Source organism: Hemiscyllium ocellatum, chromosome 10, assembly GCF_020745735.1.
Source record: "Hemiscyllium ocellatum isolate sHemOce1 chromosome 10, sHemOce1.pat.X.cur, whole genome shotgun sequence".
Classification (NCBI taxonomy): Eukaryota; Metazoa; Chordata; class Chondrichthyes; order Orectolobiformes; family Hemiscylliidae; genus Hemiscyllium; species Hemiscyllium ocellatum.
The window spans coordinates 48,167,810-48,189,844 of NC_083410.1; the positions used below are offsets into that span (position 1 = coordinate 48,167,810).

At 41.0% G+C, this 22,035-nt stretch overlaps 1 protein-coding gene across 3 annotated transcripts in view; it reads right to left on the bottom strand.

Moving 5' to 3' along the window:
* Positions 1-5,207: 5,207 nt before the first annotated feature.
* The window catches only part of rps6kc1 (ribosomal protein S6 kinase polypeptide 1), a 176,484-nt gene continuing 159,656 nt past the window's right edge, over positions 5,208-22,035 (bottom strand). For all 3 annotated transcript variants that reach the window (XM_060831474.1, XM_060831475.1, XM_060831473.1), the window contains 3 exons: positions 9,684-9,766; positions 9,492-9,587; positions 5,208-5,764 (listed from right to left, as the gene is read on the bottom strand). In XM_060831474.1, the coding sequence (XP_060687457.1) occupies positions 5,654-5,764; positions 9,492-9,587; positions 9,684-9,766 (290 nt within the window). In that variant the 3' untranslated portion in view covers positions 5,208-5,653. The remainder of the gene's footprint in view (positions 5,765-9,491; positions 9,588-9,683; positions 9,767-22,035) is intronic.

Sequence of the window (22,035 nt, forward strand, 5' to 3'; positions counted from 1 at the left end):
TACCCACACCTCCTCCCTCACCACCATCCAAGGCCCCAAAGGAGCCCTCCACATCCAAAGTTTTACCTGCATTTCCACCCATGTCATTTACTGCATCTGTTGCTCCCGATGCAGTCTCCTTTATATTGGGGAGGCAGGACGCCTACTACAGAGTGTTTCAGAGAATATCTCCAGAACACCCGCACCAATCACCCCCACCATCCCGTGGCCGAACTTTAACTCCCCCTCCCATTCCACCAAGGACATGCAGGTCCTGGGCCTTCTCTATTGCCACTCCCTAACTACCCAACGCCTGGAGGAAGAATGTCTCATCTTCTGCCTCAGGACCCTCCAACCTCACAGCATGTAAGTGGATTTCACCAGTGTCCTCATTTCCTCTGCCCCCACCTTATCCCAGGTCCAACCTTCCAGCTCAGCATCACCCTCATGACCTGTCCAGGCTGTCCATCTTCCTTTCCACCTATCTGCTCCACCCTCCTCTCTGATCTATCACCTTCACCCTCACATTCATCCACATATTGCACTCTGTTATCTTTCCCCCAGCCCTAACCCCCTCAGCTGACAGCCTCATTCCCGATGAAGGGGGCTTTTACCTGAAACATCCACTCTCCTGCTCCTGATGCTGCCTGACCTGCTGTGTTTTTCCAGCAGCTCACTCTTTACTCTAATCTCCAGCATCTGCACATCTCACTTTCACCCAGTTGATTTTTTAAAAATGCATTGTGTGAGTTACTGCCAAATAATCTTCCTAACCTTGGAATTTTACTTTTCTAAGCAATCCCACGCCTTCAAGTATTACTTTTTAAAGCTTTCCTTCATAGCTGGTAGGCAACGATACCTAGTCTGGAACTTTTTCTCCACCTATAATTGCCTTTGAGAGAGCAACAAGCAGTGTTCATGAACTAACGTAGGTACATACAAATTGTGTGTCGGAAAAGGAGCTGCAAGATATTGATCTAGTGACAGCGAATGAACAACAAAGTTAGGGTGATATGTGGCTTGAAGTTCAACTTGCAGGTTCGGATGTTTCTCTATATCCAATGTGCTTGTCCTAACGGGTGTCAGGAGTGTGGATTTGAATGGTGCTGGCTAAAGTACATTGGTAACTTGCTGCAGTTACCAATGTGCATTGGTGGTAGAGAGAGTGAATGTTGGAGGTGGTAGATGGGATGCTAACTAGGAAGATTGCTTTATCCTGGATGGTGTGAAGCATACGGAGTGTCGTTCGACCTACACTCATCCAGGCAAACTGGGAGTTATCCATCATCTCCTGAGTTGTGCCTTCTTCATGGTGGACAGCCTTTGGAAACACAGGAGCTTCAGACTTGCTCTTCTAGCTACTGTATTTCCATGGCTAGTTAAATTCAGTTTCTCATTAACAGTAACCAACAGCACATTGATAGTTGGGGATTTGATAATGGTAATGTCACTATCTTCTCATAATATTCAGTTAAATTCACTCTTGTTGGAAATGGTCACCATCTGGCACATTTGTGGTGGTAACATTTGTTACCAGATATCAGACCAGCCTGAACACTGTCTACACGCAGCAAGATGTGTCCAGTGACTGTCTCAGTATCTGAGGAGTCACAAATGGTACTTAACATTGTAGATTCAGTGATTATCTTCAATTCTGACCTTACGGTAGAAAGCTCTCGATGGAGCCGATGGAACCGCGGTACGAGGATATTAAATGGAGGTCCTTAAACTGAAGTGATCGACTTGCTACGACCACAGTGATCATCTTCCCACCTCATCACCCACATTTCCTATTCATTTATGTTAGAGCTGCTTGATGCAACTCCCCCCACTAAGACTATATTTTAAACCCTCTACCAGCTGGTTTCTTCCAACTGGTGTTCAACATGGAGGAGTACTGATTCATCAGCTGAAGGTAGGAGAGGTGAATGATGGAGGTAGGTAGCAATCAGCAGGTGGACTTATTACCCAGAGTGGACCTAATGTTACCAGAGTCCATGGGCTACACAGTGAATGTGGATAGCTGCCAAGGTAACACCCTCCCAGCTCGACACCAACTATACTCTGTACTGGCCTGCTGCTGGGAAAAAACAAGGATGGTGATGGTGGTGCTCAGGGAATTATTTGTAAAGTACGATTATCGGGCAATATGATTAATGTTTGGTACCTTTTAAACAAAGGTAAAACATTCAAATTTGTTTTGTCTCCTTTTTCTCTCTCATTCTTTCCCTCACTTTCTGTATCAGATTAGAAATTATATTAAATTATTCGAACTGACATGTCCTACTTCAGACTCTGTGCTGCTCATTAATCATCCTTCAATCTAATTGGTTAAGATCCTTTGTCCTGGTTACACATTTCCCAAAACAACTGCAAAAGATGCCAAGCCCAATTGGTTTCTGGGTTCTCCTCAAAAGACCTTAGGAATCCTGTGGCATGTGCAAGTATAACAAATAATGTTTGCTGCTGACCATAAATGTTGGCTTTTTGTCTTCTTTTGGAATTAAATTGCTGAGTAACCCCCTCCTCTGCACTAAAAGGAGGATTGGCATTGCTAACCTAGTGGATGTAGCCCTCAAACAGACTAAAAGGAAGGAAACCTTTAACCCATCACTCCAGTCTGGATTAAATTTCGACCCTTAAAATGGATTAATCTACTGTACTCTCCTAATATCTTCCACAGCTAGTTTTCTGAGGTCGGGAAAAATCGACAGCCCGTGAAATCTTGGTACTTCCCTCATTACCAGTATTTGTCAAACTTTTTTTTAAAAAAATCATGGGTATCTTACTGTGGGGATTCCCAGCAAATATCAACTCTCTCGAGAGAACCATCCAGTCAAGACAGTTTCAGTTTCCCAAAGATAAATAGTTATTGTTGTTAATTATCCATTAGTGTAATTAAAAAACATGGCATTTAATGAAAAACAATAAAAACTAACAGAAGATGAACAATGGCCGAACATCCACAAATTCCTTTTGCAAACTCCCGCTGGAGTACCTCAGCTTGATACTAAAGTTCTGCCTAGCTTCCATAGTATTCAAATCAAATTGTGAACATTGTGGTTAATCATTGATAACTGGACTAGTTATAATTGTTGAAACTTGGAAAAGTTAAGTTGGCTTGTAATTTAGATGTGTATTTTCATTAGCCACATAATTTTATTGGCAGAAGTACCTTTATACAATTACACATTGGCCAGATACACGTTAATATTAGACAATTAACATGTTCACCCAATCTGAGACGGTCACCTGACTATGTTCATTAATAGGGTAATTACTGACGCTGGCTCGGAAACATAAAATGTGAGGCTCCCTAAGATGACAGAGGGTAATGAAATTGGAGAAGACAGCACGTTTCTAAGTGACCCAGCTTGCTGAAATCAACAATATAGAAATGGAGGAGGAAGTAATCTGCAGATGGACCACATTTGATGTTAAAGGTGGTGAATCGGACTAAGGATTGTATATCGAATTTGAACTTCTTGTGGAGATTTGGCTCTTTTGGTAGTCAAAAACATTGGTCAAATTGCAAAAGCACTGCTGATGAGGCATTTAAAATATTGGAATTGCAGAATCATTTAACTGCATTTCCGTTTCCAAACAACTGATCTGTTAATTCTTTCATTTAAGATAAATTTGGTGATAATACCTGGAGTGTACAATTATTACAAGTGCTAAAGTAATGATGCTTCGTCTGGTCCAACATTTGAATTGTTTTGCAAAACAATCTCCACCACTAATTTTACTTGCAGAAATGCTATTTATATCAGGATAGTAAAAATATTTATCTTTTTAAGAGGTCAGTTAAAAAATGTATGAATACTCTTATATGTTAAGGCAACAAAGAGTTAATCACAAATACGATATATGCCTGAACATGCCTTTACATCAAAGTCATAACTGCAGAATTCCTAAGGGAAGCAATACATGTTGCTTCTGTGCAAATAAATGACTACTCAAAATCATTTAGAAATGGCCCATTATTCTCTGGTTCTGGAAGAGGTTATAAACACTTGAGTGTGCAAGTGAATGACAATGTCAAGGAGAGGAACATTTGACATGGAATGTGATGATCAGTCTGTGAGAGAAGATGGTTTTCTTGGAAATGTTGCTAGTTAAATTTGCGTTTTGGAAGTGACCGAATTGAAACATTAATTTCTGTAGTCTCTTCTCCAGCTCATGTTACAAATCTTAAGAAAAAAGTTTGATCCACCAAGCACCAGGGTTAGTTGGAGCTCCACCAACTGCAGCTGTGGAAATGATGATTCCAGGAAAAGGGTCCAACCAAAGGCTGCAGCTGAAACCAAGACGAATACTGTGTTTTACACTGGTAACTGCTCCCACTTTTACTATGACTGTACCATTTCAATTGACATAGGGATTTGCAACTTTTGGTTACACAACTCTGCTTCAGAGAGTGTAATTTTTAAAATGCCACATCATTACCAATAAATATTGGAACTATTTTTCAGTAGGGCTTTTGATAGTTCTGCAGGAAGTTAGATAGGTTTTTGTTAAAATGAGATTCAGATCCAGGACTGATAGGCCGAGACTCCCTTCTACATTATAAAGGTACTGAAAATGCACTTGAAAACAATTCATAATATGACAGCACCAATTAGTAACCTTACCCAGACAGGACAGAGAATCCAGAAAAATGCTACTGATGTTTAATTTTAGGAGTTAGCATCAAAATACATTTTTAGATCAGAGCAGAACAAGGTTTACATCTTCCACCTCAATGGGTACAAATTTAGAAAAAAAAAGCCTCATTTTCTCGATACTATAAAGATGCATGCAAACATAAAATGATAAAGGTTTGATAGCAAATAAAAGTCTGTATTACACAGAAACCTGATTAAATAAACCACATCTCATTCTATAACTTTATAGACTTCACAGAAGTAGGATTTCTGAGAGGTGCTGACAATATATTACGATGGATTCCTCCTCCACAGGTAGCTTGGATTTCAGCCTGAAAGCTTTGCATTAACTGCTGTAGATCCATGGATGGTGATATCTCCTCAACATGGCTGCTAATCTAAGAGTGAAAACTACTTTTGTCTTGTCATGGTCTGGTTTACATAATGTAGACATTTGATTTTATATGTATTTTTATCAATAATTCATTCTAATTATAACAGAAAAGTGCATTAGATTATTTAGAAAGAAATATAAATTTCCATTCCAGGTAATTTGTAAACCATTTTATTTAGTTGGTTCTAATCCATACCCTGCAATTAATTGGTTCATGTAATAAGAACAGTAATTAGTAACAATAGTCAGCAGAAATTATCCTCATTAGTGACAGGCTAAATCCAATATGTTACTGCACCACAAACTATGTTTTATAAATAAATAGGAATTATGTACATAAAGAATACAATGTTTTGTCTAGAACTGTTGGACTTTGCTATCTTATATACATTTATTCACAGAATGGAGTAATTCCAGACGTAGCAACATGATCAAGAATGCAGTAATTCAAGTGCCTATAACGCAGACATAAACCCAATAAAATAATCCTTCAAAATTCAAGTTGTTCGATTGCAGTTATAAAGTCCACTACTGGAATGGTGGAATCATTCCTGGGATTTGGCATTGCGTGTGCACCCTGAAGTACAATCCTGATTCGTGCAGTAATGGAAGGCATTTCTTTTCCATGAGTTCTTTACCTCTTTACTGTGGACCAGTCCAATGTTGAGAAGAATGGATGTGATTTGATATCTTCAAAACCTGACGCACCAGCACCGAGCCTCTCACTGGGATTATACTGCAAAAGCTAAAGATAAGGAAAGCAAAACTATCACACACATCCTGTAGTGGAAATGATTCTGTTACAGATGCTGCTGAATATATGTTTTCTATATTTGTACTGACAGTAGTCACCCGCTTCACGAGATAACAATTAAAGAATACCCTTTTCTTCCTTTCGCTGAATAACTCCAAAATTAATCTGATTTAAAACTCACCATCATCCTTATTCTCTATCACTGATCAAACAGTAAGCAATATACTCCAAGTTTACTGATTTATTATGCCCATTTAGTCTCCTTGGGTTTATTCTGTAAGGATCTATCTTCGCATATGGTCATTTACATCAGAGTGAAAACAGTTCACAATTGGACAATTCAATGATAAATGTGTTTTAATGAACTTTAATACATCACATTCTGCCTACTTTGTAAAACAAATACCATATAGATGAATTTATTCACATTTTCAATTTTACATGCTCCACCTGTCGATTTCTTTCTGAGCAGCATCTATCTGCTTGAACGGTTTTCTTCAGGCAATTAGATAGCCAGCTTTAATACTGCTGTTGAGGTCCTTTTCAACAATCAGAAGTGATTGGCAAGGGTTCGAAAACTAATTCTTCAGGCCCCTTGCTTGTCACTGTTCCAAATGGAATTACTGCAACTGATATCTAGGAACACTGCTTGTCTAGTGACTACTAATTCAATCGATATCTATCATCTTGGATCCCAGGAGTTTTCACTCAACAGGAAGATTCCTGTGACAGATTCTTTACTTCCTAATGATAAGAAATATAATAATCACCAGCTTACTGCCATTCACCCATGCTGTTGAGTCGTTAGATAGATCCAATTTTTTTTACAGCATGACCTACCTTTCATAAAAGGGTATTGATTTGGATTAATTGCCCTTACACTTGCTAAGTGCTGCTTTTGATCACTTTTCTCCCGAGCGGCCTTCAGTATAAACATCAGAATACCCAGGATTATGCGTTTGACCCATTTAAAAAGTATAGTCATTTAATTCAAACTTTGCAGCCAGCACTTTTACAAAAGATTCTACAATTTTGCACTTTCTAATTCTACCTATTTTGATCTGTATTCTCATCATTACTTCTTCCCCAGGTATCACATTCCAGTGCAGGGAAATCCAGTCATCACTACATATCTGATCTATTTTCCTTAATATAATTATCAACACTTCAAATCAAGCCACAGTAAATCCACCTTCAATACTCTAATATATATGCACTATTAAACAAAAAGGATTTACAGCTTTTCCATGCATAGTGCATCATTTTATAACCAATTCCACTTAGGGCCAAGGAGGAATTTACGCCAGTACAAAGGTTGCTCTTAACACCAACAGTCTTCATTGGGGTTAGACATTTCAGTCTTGCTGTTATGCTGAATCATGCCGATAGTAGCAAATGATTCTTAATTAGTTTACTTTTCTGACAAGTTGAAAATAGAAAACGTTGCTAATCAGCTGATATACACTTAAGCATTTAGAGGCCACAGCAGTGTTTTCCAACTAAGAGCTGTCTAGAAGGAGAACATTATTCTGAATAGGAAAATAAAAGCCAGAAATTAATGGTGCTAAATCCCTACATTGAACATGATCATTTTAAGTGAAGTAGTCTGTAAAGAGAAACACAAGCACCAGAACAAAATAGGTGGCATATCCGATTCTTTCCTGCATCTTTATAAGTGTCCTTTAGCAGCTGGGTCAAGTGCAACTTCCTTTCCTTGCTGTCAAGAGTTTGGAAACATGAGTTCTGTCATTTATTATTAGTCTTCAATCACCAGGATACAGGAGCTCAGATAGCCTTATTTGTAAATTACCTGAAACTACTATCAAATAAATGCATTTGTTGACTGTACAATTATTTATTCTAACGGAGTGAACATTTCTGGTTAACCCAATTTTGCTGAAGATATTGTTCCTTCACACAGCTGTGCTTACTTTAAGTGCATGGCATTACAATTTTAATTTTCCTATGACCATAAAATTTGCAAATGAAGAAACATTTAGGATTCACCAAAACCATTTTAAGAAAAATATTTACCTTCTCTTGAAAGTTGGATAATAAATCAGAAAATTAGAGCTAAATAGCATGCTGAGAAAAATGAACTTTATTTAGAACTGTCATACCTAAGGTTTATAAATTGATAAATTAAATGTTTCATTGTAGCACCAGCCATAATACAGCACTCTAATCTTTGGTTTAATCCCAAGCTAAGATTTCAATACATAAATCAAGTTAACAATCCAGTCCAGTCCTGAAGAAGCATTACACTGTCAGAGTTGCTTTTTTTTCCCCTGAGTGAGATGTCAATTCTATTTCAGATGGGTGCAAAGAAATCCCAAGGCCCAATTTTGAAGGAGGGTATTCAGTCCTTGCCAAACAAAATCACGAAACATTTGATCAGGTCATTTGCTATTTGAAGGAGTTTGCAGTGTATCAAACTGACCCTTTTCCTTACATTGCAACAATGACTACATTGCGAATTAATTACAGAGGTAAAAGCACTCATGTCTGCTGAAGCCATGAGGGGTGTTTGAATAGATGCAAAATGTACCAATCAAGGTTTAATCATATTTTCAATAGATTAATCCACATGAAAAGGAAACTTCATCCATCTACTGTTATCGGAGTGAAAGGATATCCAACAAGCTTCCTCCAGCTCAGGTCCAAAAATTAAAGCCATCAATATTTAAACTGCTCACAGCTACTGTTCTTCTGGGGCTAATTAAAACAAATTGTAAAACCCTCCACATCACCTCTGCTGGAATCAGCTAGCATTGATAGACAGGAACTGAGGAGAGATGACTGAATTTGTGAAGGGGTCTGGTTTCATTACTGTCAACATCGGGGAGCTTGGCCAGTCTCCCCACACGTACACTTTACAAAAGGGAGACTCCAGAGGATGGAACAGTGTTGAAGTCAGCCATGCCTATTCAATCCGTGACCTGCATTATCTGATCTCAATTTGATCCATGAGAAGGGTGCTACAAATGATCTCAATTAGAAGTTTGTCAGATCATGAGGGGCTTGGATAGGATGAATAATCAAAGTCTTTTCCCCAGGGTGTGAGAGTCCAAAGCTAGAGGGCACAGGTTTAAAGTGAGGGAGGGAAAGATTGAAAGTGACCTACGGGAAAGCTTTTTCACAGAGGGTGGTGTGTGTATGGAACAAACTGACAAAGGAAGTGGAAGATGTTGGTACAATTACAACATTTAAAAGGCATCTGGATGGGTATATGAATAGAAAGGGTTTGGAGGGATATGGGTCAGGAGCTGGCAAGTGGGACTAGATTAGTTAAGATATCTGGTCAGCATGTACGAGTTGGACTGAAGGGTCTATTTCCGTGCTGTTCAACTGTATGACTCTATTCTGGGTTTGAAATGGAGGGAAATAAAAGTTGCTGCAGACTCATCCAGCAGCTGCTCCAAGAAACTTCGCAAATGCAGACTTAACCATGGTCTTCTCACCATCAAATAATCAGCTCATATTCCACATATATACTCGTACATGAGGCCTTGTGTGAAATACAGGAAAGCTGCTGATACCCCCAATGTATCATAGCCCAGCATCAGTTATTTCCTTCAGGCCACAATGGAAAGAAAGGAACATTCTCACTTCCCTCACTCAGTTCCTCCATGTATGTATAACAAAAAGGTAATGCTACTTTAAAATATAAATCCGTAATATTTCTCTGCTGCAGAAGTTAATTATAATAACTGATTACCTGCTGCACTACTGATCTGGCTTCCTTCGACATGTGATCTGGCATGTTTAGAGCTGTGTGTGTATTTATTCCAGCTGGATGGCACTGAAACAGAGGCTGTAACAAAGAAAATCAGCCACCATCACTGAATATTATTCAGACATAATTGAAAATTCAAATTTGCAACGCAGCTCCCAACCCAGCTCTACTCACTTTTCCAGTGAAGAGCTCAAACAAAATTGCACCGAGACTCCACCAGTCACAAGATTCAGTCTCTTCTGCTGTCCCACCAATCTCTGTGTGGAAAAGAAGTTACACGTTAACACATAGCTTTAATACAGTTCCAGTCTCTTATAAAAGAATTCTTATAACCAAATTTTTGCACCATAATGGTGGCTGATGCCATGTCTAGTTTTCTGCAAACACTGGTTTTGCTACCCTTTTCCCTTAGTCCACCACGAACACAGTCAACAACAAAGCCCTCATGGACTTTATTAAGATTGAGACAGTCTACTTGGCTACCTATACATTCACGACTGTGGCCAAACTCCGCCCCAACTCCATTTACAAGTTTGCTGATGGCACCACAATTGTAGGTTGGATCTCAAATACGACAACACGGAATACAGGGAAGAGATTGAGTGCTTAGCGGCATGGTATAAAGACAACACTCTCTGCATCAACATCAACAAAATGGAGGAGCTGGTCATAGACTTCTAGAAGCAGAGTGGAGGGCACGTGGCTATCTGCGTCAGTGGTGCTGCAGTGGCGATGTAGAGAAGGTCAAGTTCCTGGGAGTGATGATCACCAACAATCTGTCCTGTCCACCCACATCAATGTGACGGTCAAGAAAACACAAAGTCTCTATTTCCTCAGAAGCCTAAGAAAATTAAGCATGTCCACAAAGAATCTTATCAATTTTTATTGGATACTTTCTATGGTGCATCTATCTGGATGCATTACAGCGTGGTTTGGCAACTGTTCTTTCCAATGCAAGAAACTACAGAGAGTCACGAACATAGCCCAGGTCATCACACAAACCAGCCTGCCATTGACTGACTCCAGCTAAACTCCCTGCAGCCTCAGGAAAGCGACCAACATAACCAAAGACCCCTCCCTCCCCTTCTGTCAAGCAGAAGATATAAAAGTTCGAGTACATCTGCAAACAGATTCAAGAACAGCTTCTTCCCCGTTGTTTTTGAACTTTTGAACAGACCTCTCTAAGATTAATGCTGATCTCTCTCGCTCTCTCTGCAACAGCTCTGAGGCTGTAACCTGTATTCTGCGCTCTGCTCCGTTACCTGATGAGTTTTATTTGGTAAGATTTGCCTGTACAGCACACAAAACAACATGTTACATTGTATCTCAGCACATGCAACAATAAATCAAATCAAAAACCTAGAACCTTCATCAAGTGTCTCCCATATCCTTTATCACAAAGCCGTACTTTTTTTTAATCTTCCCTGACCTTCATATCCTATCGCCAAGCACATCTACTACATGCAATCCATCTGCCGCTTCCTTGTCCACACTGACCTGCTGGACAATGTTTCCACATAGACCTCACACCAGCTGATATTGTAAACATCGCCCTTTCAAAGCTATCATAAATGGCCCCTCAAAAAAAATACAGACCTTTGATTTTTCTACTCTTGCAAATTATCACTCAACCTTAAAACTACCTTCCTTCTTCAAGTCCTTGAAAGTAGTGTTGACTCTGAAAGTGTCCACCTTTCCCGCAACGCTGTATTTGAAACTATGTAATGGGTTTGACACCCTGCTAATAACATTAAAATGTCCCTAATGAAAGTTACGAATGATGTCTCCCACGATCGTATTGTGGTGCATTATCTTCCACATTTTCCTGAATGTCAAATACTGTAAAGATGGTCACTCACACCAATCACTTCCAATGCCTCCCCTCTATTGTCAAGTTTAAAAGATTAGATTAGATTAGATTACTTACAGTGTGGAAACAGGCCCTTCGGCCCAACAAGTCCACACTGACCCGCTGAAGCGCAACCCACCCATACCTTACATATTACCCCTTACCTAACACTACGGGCAATTTAGCATGGCCAATTCACCTGACCTGCACATCTTTGGACTGTGGGAGAAAACCAGAGCACCCGGAGGAAACCCACGCAGACACGGGGAGAACATGCAAACTCCACACAGTTAGTTGCCTGAGTCGGGAATTGAACCCAGGTCTCAGGCGCTGTGAGACAGTAGTGCTAACCACTGTGCCACCGTGCCACCCACTAAAAGGTACTGTCTTTGTTGGATGCTACTCTTTCACCAGGTGAACGTCGCAAAGCATATCCTGCAATGGTTTCTCTTTTTTACCCGCACACCGTTACCTCAGGACAGTGCTTGGGAAATACAGAGCTTCAAAAGATAAATGGATAACATGGATAAATATGCCTAAGGTAGATGAACAGCCATGAACTGGAATGGAGGAACAGGTTTGAAGGGCCTACAACTGTTCCAAAACACAGATTATTTTTCTGGACTCTAGCCAAGTGAAAGTAATATCTGTGCGTTTTTGCGTGCATAAAACTATTCCGCACCACCACAAATCTAGTTGTTTAATTGTCCTATTGGGTAAGATACTGACTTTCACTGATTTAAGTCTCAGCAAATTAGTTTGGCTCAATTAGCAGAACTGTTTCTTTGAAGTGAAAGGATAATTTTGCTCTATTGCATTAAAGAAAAGAATAAGGTATGAAATTAGGTCATAGAATAAACCCTACTATATTTATAGCTGAAAATGTGTGCTGGAAGAGCGCAGCAGGTCAGGCAGCAATTCCTGAAGAAGGGCTTATGCCCGAAACGTCGCATCTCCTGCTCCTTGGATGCTGCCTGACCTGCTGCACTTTTCCAGCAACACATTTTCAGCTCTGATCTCCAGCATCTGCAGTCCTCACTTTCTCCACTACTATATTTATAGTCCATTTTCCTTTGTTAATTTCATACAAAAGGGAATGGTTGGTCTGAGACTCTCCAAGGAGTTATTGGTCTTAGCACTGAAAATGATGAGGTTTGCAAAAACCAGGATTTCAAAGGCTGCTGACGCTGGCTCTAGCATATGCCAAAGGTCCTCAGAATGGCAGCAGGGCACTGCTCACCACATGCAGGACAGGTTGCACAATAGAAGTGTGCATCTTATATCAAAAAACATGCAAGAGGTCAAGTAGCCTCTAGAATTGGTTGGATGCACAGTCTGCAAACATGGTCTGGGCAAGTCTAGTGACTGCAGGTTCTTCACTAACCATTGCCAGTTCGACACGTTCAGCTGCATGAGCTATCACATCCAGTGTTACTTGAAGAGTCAGCAATTCAACTTTTCTATTTGTTTATTTGGTCCTGAGAATACAGTCGTTGGCTAGGCCAACACTTGTTGCCCATTCCTAATTGATTTTGAGAAGACGATCGAAAATCTCCTTCTTGAACCACTGCTGTCCATTACTGTTAGGGAGGGAATTCCAGATTTTGATCTCGTGATGGTGAAAGAACACCAATACAGTTCGAAAGAACGACGATGACAGACTTGAGGGAAGTCTGCAGCTGATTATGTTGGCACACTTCTGCTGCCCTTGTCCTTTGCAGGAAAGGAGTTGAGAGTTTGAATGTTATAAAAGCAGCCTTGGTGAGTTGCTGTTGTACATCCCATAGATGATACATGATACATACCAGTGTCAACTTGTGTTAGTTAGCAAATGTTTATAGTTGTGGTTTGGGCTACTCGAAGAGCTTTTATTTACATTTTGCCCTGCAAAAGTTGTGGAAGGGCATGTGGCTGAATCCTGATCAGGACTACAGAGGAGTGTGTTATAACTGTTCACAAGAAGCTTGTTAGTTATGGGGCTGCAGTTGCAGTTTCTCTTGATCAGTAAAACAATGGGGTGATGGAGTTGAAGCTTCATACACAATAAGCTCTCCACAAAGGAAAGAAGACAGAGTTTTCACAGAAAACCCTAGTCCCCAAGGTTTTGCAGGGTGCATTTCTCTTTATATCAACCAGGAACAAGCCTCCATTTCACCCAAGGAATGGGTCACAGAAATCCCTACAACAGAATGAGGACCGCAGTGCATGGCTTAACTCTGGCCTCTATGCTCTTGTTGACCTGCAATGGCTCCCAACCAAGCAATATCTTGATCTTAAGGCTTGCATCTTTGTTTTCAAATCCCTCCATGGCTCTTCCTCTCTCCCTACCTCAGAACTCTCCACAAATTCCACATCACTCCAAGACATCTGCACTAATTCTAGCCTCCTTAGCATCCCTGGTTTGATCTCTTGACCACTGGAAGCCACACATTTAGTTACTTAAGCCCAATGCTCTGGCATTCTCTCCTTAAACAAATCTACCTTTCTACTTTCATTTCCTCCTTCAAGACATTTCCTAAAACATACACCTTTGGCCAAGTTTTGGTCATCAGATCTAATATTTCCTCATTCGATTCAGTGTCGTGATCTATTTTATAATGCTTCTTATGCGTCTTGGCATGATGCAGTTATTTCCACCACAGAAGGAGGCCATTTAGCCCTAAACTATGCTGGTTCTTCATGCAACAATCCAAAACCAATAGGAACAGACTTTCCTTGTCTAGCTTTTCCAAACTTGTCCTAATTTTGTATATCTCTATCAAATATCCCCTCAGACTCCTTTATTCCAAGGAAAGTGGAGTGTCCCTATCACCAACCCTTAGAAAGCACCACCACCACCTGTCTAGGAAGTGAGCATCACAATTATTCTCGGTTTCCTGTCAATCGGCCAACTTCATATCAATGTTGTCACAGTTCCCTTTTATTCTATGGGCAATGGTTCAATGTCAAACTTTGTGCGATAATGCTCCTGCGAAACAATATTTAATCATATTAAAAACTCTATAAATACAAGCTCTTGTTGATCAAATGGACAGAAGACCATACCTACACAGTATATTTGCAAATAATCTATTTGAAACAAGGAATATTTTGACTGGAAATCATATCGTTCATGTTAGTTTAATTCCATCATTGTTTTAGGATCAGTAATTCTTTTCAGCGAGTTGCTCAGATGATGTGGCACCCAGGAACACCTGAATGGGACAGTCTTGAGGATAGCTGGGTGATTTTCAACCTATTAAAATTAATGGATTGAGGATAAGCAACCTCACACCATTGACGGATGGAATATCCTAATCGGATGATTTCCTGAACACCACACCTTACCAGGAATGACAGATTTCAGAAACACCTCTCAAAAAATTCAAGCATTTTTCTAATCCAGTGATGGCAGCTTTGCTTGCTCTTGTCATGATTGAATATTTTGGTTAACATACCCAGCTCATAGTTTTTAAACTCAATTAATGGTCTGGGCAAGAAAAACTCAGCCCTTTAAACCTGCTCCATCACTGAATAAGATTCTAACTAAATGGAGGCTTAGGGAGCTGGGTAGTGGATGGTTAGTGAACTCTGCTGACTTTATTGAGAGGGTTCAATTTAAATTGAACTTCCTGGTCTCTCACCAGATGCACTGTATGATTCATTGCCTGGACACTGTAGCCAATAGTGCACAGCAATCAGTGGGCTGGAAAGTCTCCTAACAGTGGGAGAAGTGGTGTTTCTTCTAAGACATAGGAGCAGAAGACGACCATTCAGCCCACTTAGGTTGCTTGGCCATTTAATGAGGGCACGGTTGATCTTTTAAACTTTGACTCCACTTTCCTGCATTCCACACCTACCCACCCTGCCCCCGCCCCCAAGATTGTCTTCAATTCTCTTTTAGCCTCAATTATTCTTTTTTGTTAAATATGTAAAAAAAAAGAAAAAATGTTTTTTAATATTACAACAAATACAAAGCCAAACAATTCAAACGAATGCAAAACAAACCATTAATTGCATAAATAAATAATTAAAAAAAAGGAAAATCATAATAATAACAACAATAACACAACTTAATAAAACAAAGCAATAGCCCTCAACCAACAAACACAAATTTATACATATTCATATGTTCGCAGTTCCTTCTCTCTGGATACCAAATTCATTAGACAGAATTGCTAAGGTTATATAAAGGCTCTTATTAATATGGCACACAAATCTGTACCCAAGTAATCCTAAAAGGGCTGCCACATCTTATAAAATTCTCAGTTTTATGGTGCGCCACACTCGTAAGCAAGTTTAATGGGATGCATTCCGTGACTAAGTTATGCCAGCCCAACAGCCCCAGGGGGGTTTTCAGACACCCACCCTAACAGAATGTTCTTTCTTGCACAAAAAGGGAGGAGATTGAAAAGGCTTTTTTTGTGTGCATCTAATGGAAGTGAATTAATAGGATCAAGAAGAGGAGATCTCCACCTCTGTCCCCAAGAGTCTCTTTATTCTGTCTATCACAGCATTCCAGTATGGCCACCACCCGTGGCAGGACCAGAGACAATGAGTCAGTGTGCCGATATTCACTTTGCATTTAGGACACATCGCAGATGCAAGGTGGTCTGCAGCCAAGTGGACCCTGTGGAGAATCTTCAATTGCAAGGTGGGAGTTCTGTTGCAAAGTGAGATCCTTCTTGCATTTTCCCAGATATCCTCCCATGGGTCAGAAGAAATCTCAACAATCAGCTCCCTCTCCCATAATTTTCAGACTCATCCAAGCGACCCTCTCCCAATAGGTGAGAAACATGGCCAACAGAAAGTGTACCCTCAGCACTCTCTTCGCCATTTCGGAGCTATAAGAATCAGATGGAAATGTGGTCTCTTTTTGTACAAAATTTCTAATTTGAAGAAAACAGAAGAGGCCCATACTGGGCAACTCATATTTCCGAGCCATCTGGTCAAAAGACATTAGCATGCCCCCTGCAAATACTCACCCAAGCAAGACATGCCCCTAGTTGCCCATAGTTTAAACCCCGAATCCATTATCCCTGGCTGAAAACCTGGCATACCAACTAGGAGTGTAAAAAATGATGTTTTGTCAAAAAATTGCCCTCATTCTGACACATTGCCCTCCACGCTTTGACGGTTATTAATAAACTATTGGGTTACAGCAATACTCAAACTGTCCTCATTTTGTCCAAGAACAGCAAGCTCGTAAGTTGACATCTTTCCTGAGAAGCTTCGATGTCCAACCAAAATGAGTCAGGGTCCCCCCGGCCCAATCATTCACGTAAAATAACAATGAGCGTAATTGATTATTTCTGATACCTGGGAGGCCTACACTTCCCAGCCTGGAAGGTAACTGTAGTTTAGATCAGTTTAATTAGGGGTCGCTTGCGATACCAGATAAAAGAACTAAACCAGCCATTCAGCCTTCTACTATTTGCTTCGTAAAAAGCAGAGGGCACATTCACATAAGATACAACAGGCAGGGCAGAATGTTCATTTTAATGAGGGCTATCTGACCTAACCAAGAGATCGGAAGCGCCTTCCACCTACAAAGGCCCTGCTTGATCCTGTCGAATAAATGGACAAAATTGGTTTTAAATAGCCAATCAAAGACGGGAGCAATGAACATACCCAAGTAGAGAAAGCCCTCCTACAACTACCTAAAAGGGCAATCGAGATTCGCCCTCAGAATCAGGCATTCTCAAAAGACCATCCATGGGCATGGCCTCTGATTTCTCAAAGTTGACCTTTTAAACCAAAACGCCACCAAATAAATTACTGCATTGTATCAGATGCGGCACGGAAACTGTTGGTTTGATAAGACGACAAGCATGTCATCCGCTTATAATGCAATCTTATGTGACTTTGTCCCCACTTCTGGAGTGGGGATATTGGAACCCCTATATATTGCCATTGCCAGTGGTTTGATCACAAATGTGAAAAGCAATGGTGATAAGGACAGCCTTGTCAACTGCCCCTATAAATGTTAAAGTTGCTTGACCGCACACCATTGGTGAGGACTGTGGCAAGAGGGTCACTACCCATCTGATCAAAGCCTCACCCAGGCCAAACCGCTTTAAAGTATAAAAAAAGTATGGCCACTCGACCCAGTCTAATGCCTTTTCCACCTCTAAAGAGATCACTAATCCCTGTACCAATCGCTGTTAACATACCTGGACCACGTTAGGTAACCTCCTGACATTATTCAACGAGCTGTGTTTAATACACCCTGCCTGGTCCTCATTAATGATGGAGGACAGTACAGTTTCTAACCTTAGTGCCAAAGTCTTAGATAGGATTTTGAAATTGACATTCAGGAATTAAATGTGCCTATCGGAAGCGCAATTTTCCGGGGCCTTCCCTTTTTTTAAGGTGAGAGAGACGTACGCCTCTCCTAGCGATAGTGGGAGGAAGCCATGACTGTGTGAGTCATTAAACATACTAAGCATTGGTCCTGACAACATACTTACAAATTCCTTCTAGAACTCACTGGGGAGCCTGTCAGGACCAGGCGCCTTTCCGTTCTGGAGCTGCCTCAGTCTCCTGCACCTCTTGCTGACAAGTGGGCATTAAGGACAGACACTTGTCCAGGGGTCACTCGTGGAAGGTCCAAAATTTTTATTAAAAAAAGCACTCCATCCTAATCCAGCCATCCTCACAACTTTCAGACTGGTGTAGTTCAGAGTAAAATTTCCAAACTACTGCATTAATCCTTTTAGAATCAGGGTCGAATTTCTAGTGTCCACCCTGATCAAGGTAATGGCATGGGGAGCACTCCTTTTCCTGGCAAGGTACCTTAAGTACTTGCCCAGCTTATCTCCATGCTCAAACAGCCTTTGACTTGCAAATGTAAGCTCCCTCTTGGTTGTCCATATGAGCATGGAGCTCAGTGTGGACCGAAACGCTGTGATCCTCTGCAGTCTAGCCTGTCAAAGTATACCTTTTCAGCTGCTTTTAGGTATGCCTCAAGCAAGCGTTGCTGCTCACACATTTGCTGTTTCTTACTGGCTGAATAGGAAACAGCTAACCCCCTAGCATAGGCTTTAGCAGTTTTTCAGAGAATGGATGGATTACTGGCAGAGCCTGAATTAATGTCTAAAAAAGCCTTGAACTCAGTAAAAAGAATTCAGTAAACTTACAATCTTCGAGAATGAAGGAATCCAGTTGCCAATGCCTCAAACCTACCATAGTATCCTTACTCTTGACCATTAGATCCACTGGGGTGTGATCAGAAATAGTGATAATGCCAATTGTACATGACACCACCATTCTTTCTAACTAGAATGGCCACCTCTTTACTCTTTGTATTGAAAGATGAGAAATAAACTCGGTCATTACCATTCTGTTGTAGTTTCAAATGCTCTGCATCATCTAGTTGTTTCTTGCAATAAGACAACATGCACCCTCTTCTTTTTAAGACTGGAAAGTACCTTCCTCTTGACCAGCGAGTGACTCCCCTCAATGTTCCAGGTGCACCACTTGAACACATCCTCAGCCATAATCTTCTATAGCACCATTTAGACTCCCAAGAGGGAGTATTTAATCTACAGATCACGGAGCTTCAATGCAAGAAAATCCATAAAACCCAAAAACTTCATAAACTAAAATAACTACAACCAACAAAGCTACAAAACTTACAAAAACTATATATACCAAAAACAAAATAAAAATCACCAAAGGCACTGATTCAAGGAATTTACCCCCATTTACAGGGGACACCTACATACCCCACAACCCTACTAATCATCCCAGCCATCCTCTCAATGCCTACCAGCTAGGGTCATACAACATGCACTGACAACCTGGTAGGAAAAAAAAAACAAAAACAAGACTAGTATCATAAACAAGTATAGCTTAGCTTAAGAGTTTAAAAGGTAAATACTCCATCCATCCAGAGCACAATTTAACTCAACTTATTACCAACAGAAAGGAGACTCCACCAAGTCCTCTTTAAAGGAGGACAAACCCGAACAGCTCCATCCTCTATGTCTATTCGATCGCCCGATTTAAGTCAGCACGTCCACAAAGTTCCTTGCTTTCTCTGGCAAGTCAAATAAATGTACAGATCCATTATGATTGATCCGAAGCACCGCTGGATATCTTAAAGAGTACTGGATCCCAAGCTCTCTCAATCTCGTCTTGACACCGTTGTAGGACTTCCTTTTCCGGATCACCGCCGCTGAAAAGTCCTGAAAGAACATGATCCTTGAGCGCCCACACACCAACACCCTTGGATACCTACCCTGACTCTCTGCTTGTCTTTATAATGACGGAACCTGACCAGGACAGGGCGGGTGCGCTGGCCCATACTTGGCTTTGGTGCTGTGACCTGGTGGGCACTCTCAACCTTTATCCTTCCCTTTTTAGCCTCCAAACTAAGAAATTCCAGTAACCACTTCTCAAAGAACTCCACCGGTTGCTCACCTTCCATCCCCCCCAGTGTGCCAACAACATGAAGGTTCTTTCTTCTGCCCCTGTTTGAGATCATCCACCAGATCCAACAAGCTACGGACCTGTGTTTCCAGGGCTTCAATCCAGCTTTTGGAGGAGTCAGTCTCTGCCTCTATTCCTGCGGCCCAGCACTTGAGTTCATCAGTCCTTTACCCCCAGATCTTGCAGCAGAGCAGACACTGGAGCCAATTTCTCATTGATTTTTTTTCCCCCATCGGTCTGCTTCCCCAGGACCTCGCAGACTTGGCCAGTTCCTCAAACAGGAGCTGGTAAGTAAGCAAGCCTGCTGCTCAGTGGGCTAGGCCGGAGCCCAGGCCCCAGGCGAGCTTCCTCCTTTCTTCAGCATTCTCCTCTGCATAAAAACAAAGGTAAATAACCTTTTTCAGGTTCTCTAGCTCTTTTACTGTGTTTTTACTCACAGTAATGTGGATGGGACGGGTTCCGGCTCAGTCCTGTCGATGTCGTGGCGTGAAGCCCAGCAAACACGATCCTATTAGGACCCTGCCATCTTCAATCCCAACCACCCACCACTACCACCACCCCTCCGCCTCGATTATTCTTAACTCTGACAACTCTCTGTGGTAAAGAATTCCACAGATACACTACCCTCGTAAGGAATTCCTCATCTTAGTCTCAAATAAGACTTTGCCATCTGATCCTCGACCCTCCGATTTGGGGAAAACAATCTTTCTGCAACACTTGTGTGTTTCAATGAGGTTTCCCTCATTCTTCTAAACTTCAAAATGTGTGTAGGCCCAGTCAACCCTACCTCACTTCATATGAAACTTCCCCCATTCCCAAGATGACCGAAGGAACATTCTCTGGCCTGCCTCCAATGTCAGTATATCTTTCCATAAATAAAGGGATCAAAATTGTTTACAGTATTTTATTTGCAGTCTAACTAGGACCTTATATAAGTTTAGCAAGACTTCCTTTTTTTTATAGCTGAAAATGTGTTGCTGGAAAAGCGCAGCAGGTCAGGCAGCATCCAAAGAGCAGAAGAATCGACGTTTCGGTCATGAGCCCTTCTTCAGCCCTTCTCCTGCCTGACCTGCTGCACTTTTCCAGCAACACATTTTCAGCTCTGATCTCCAGCATCTGCAGTCCTCACTCCTTCCTTATTTTTATACCCCGCTCCCTTTGAAATAAAGGCTGACATTTTATTTTCCATCCATATTACTCGTTAAACTTGGATGCTAGCTATTTGTAATGCATGTGTGTGGGCCCACAAATCCCTTTGTGCTGTGATTTTCTGCAGTCTTTCCCCATTTAAACAATATTCAGCTCCTCTATTCTGTCTAACAAACTGAATAACCTCACATTTCCCCACATTATATTGAATCTGCGAAGGTTTTCCCCCTCACTCATGTAACATGTCCATATCCACCTCTAGATGCTGTCTCATTCTTACTACTGGCCTTCCCACCTATTTGCCTCTTCTATAAATCTGGTTATGGTACATACACTTCCCTCATCCATGTTACTAACACAGACTGTAAATAATTGTGGTTCCAGCACTGAGCCCTGTGGCATTTGACTTGCTACAGATTGCCATCCTGAAAATGCTCCCACTTACCCCAACTCTGTCCTTTACGAGTTAATCAATATAGTAAGACCCCACCCCAGTATCATAGGTTCGTGTCTTATTATGTAGCATCATGTGTGATATGTTACGGAATATCTTTTGGAAATCCAAACATCTTACATCTACAGTTTCCCCTTTATCAATCCTATTGATTGCCTCCTCAAAGAATTTAAATAAATTGGCCAGGCATGATTGGCCCCTCATGAAGCAATACTGACTCTGCTTGACTATATTTTGGACTTCTAAATACTACAGTATTACAAGCAGATTAGATTCTAACATTTTCCAAATGACATAATAATTCTTTGCAATCCAACCTGAGATTAGCAAGTGCTGGGGATTCCTTCTTGACAGTTCTCAGTTAAGAGATGGCAAAACTGAGGGTTCCCAGAGGAAAACTGGGAAGGCCCAAGGTGGAAACATACTTGATGCTCCTGGCACCCAAGACATTCAAAGGGAGATAAAACTTTTAAAGTTACATTGATCATTTTGGCTGGTCAGCTCCTCTCATATTTCTGTTGAGGTAACACTGAGCACAAACATTCACTTCCTGAATGTTTATTGCAGTGTCTGTAGCACATATTTGTTCTGCAATTTTTTGAATCTTAAGTAGACCTTGCATGCTTTTAACAAGCTCTCTAGAACCAGAATTACAGCTGGAA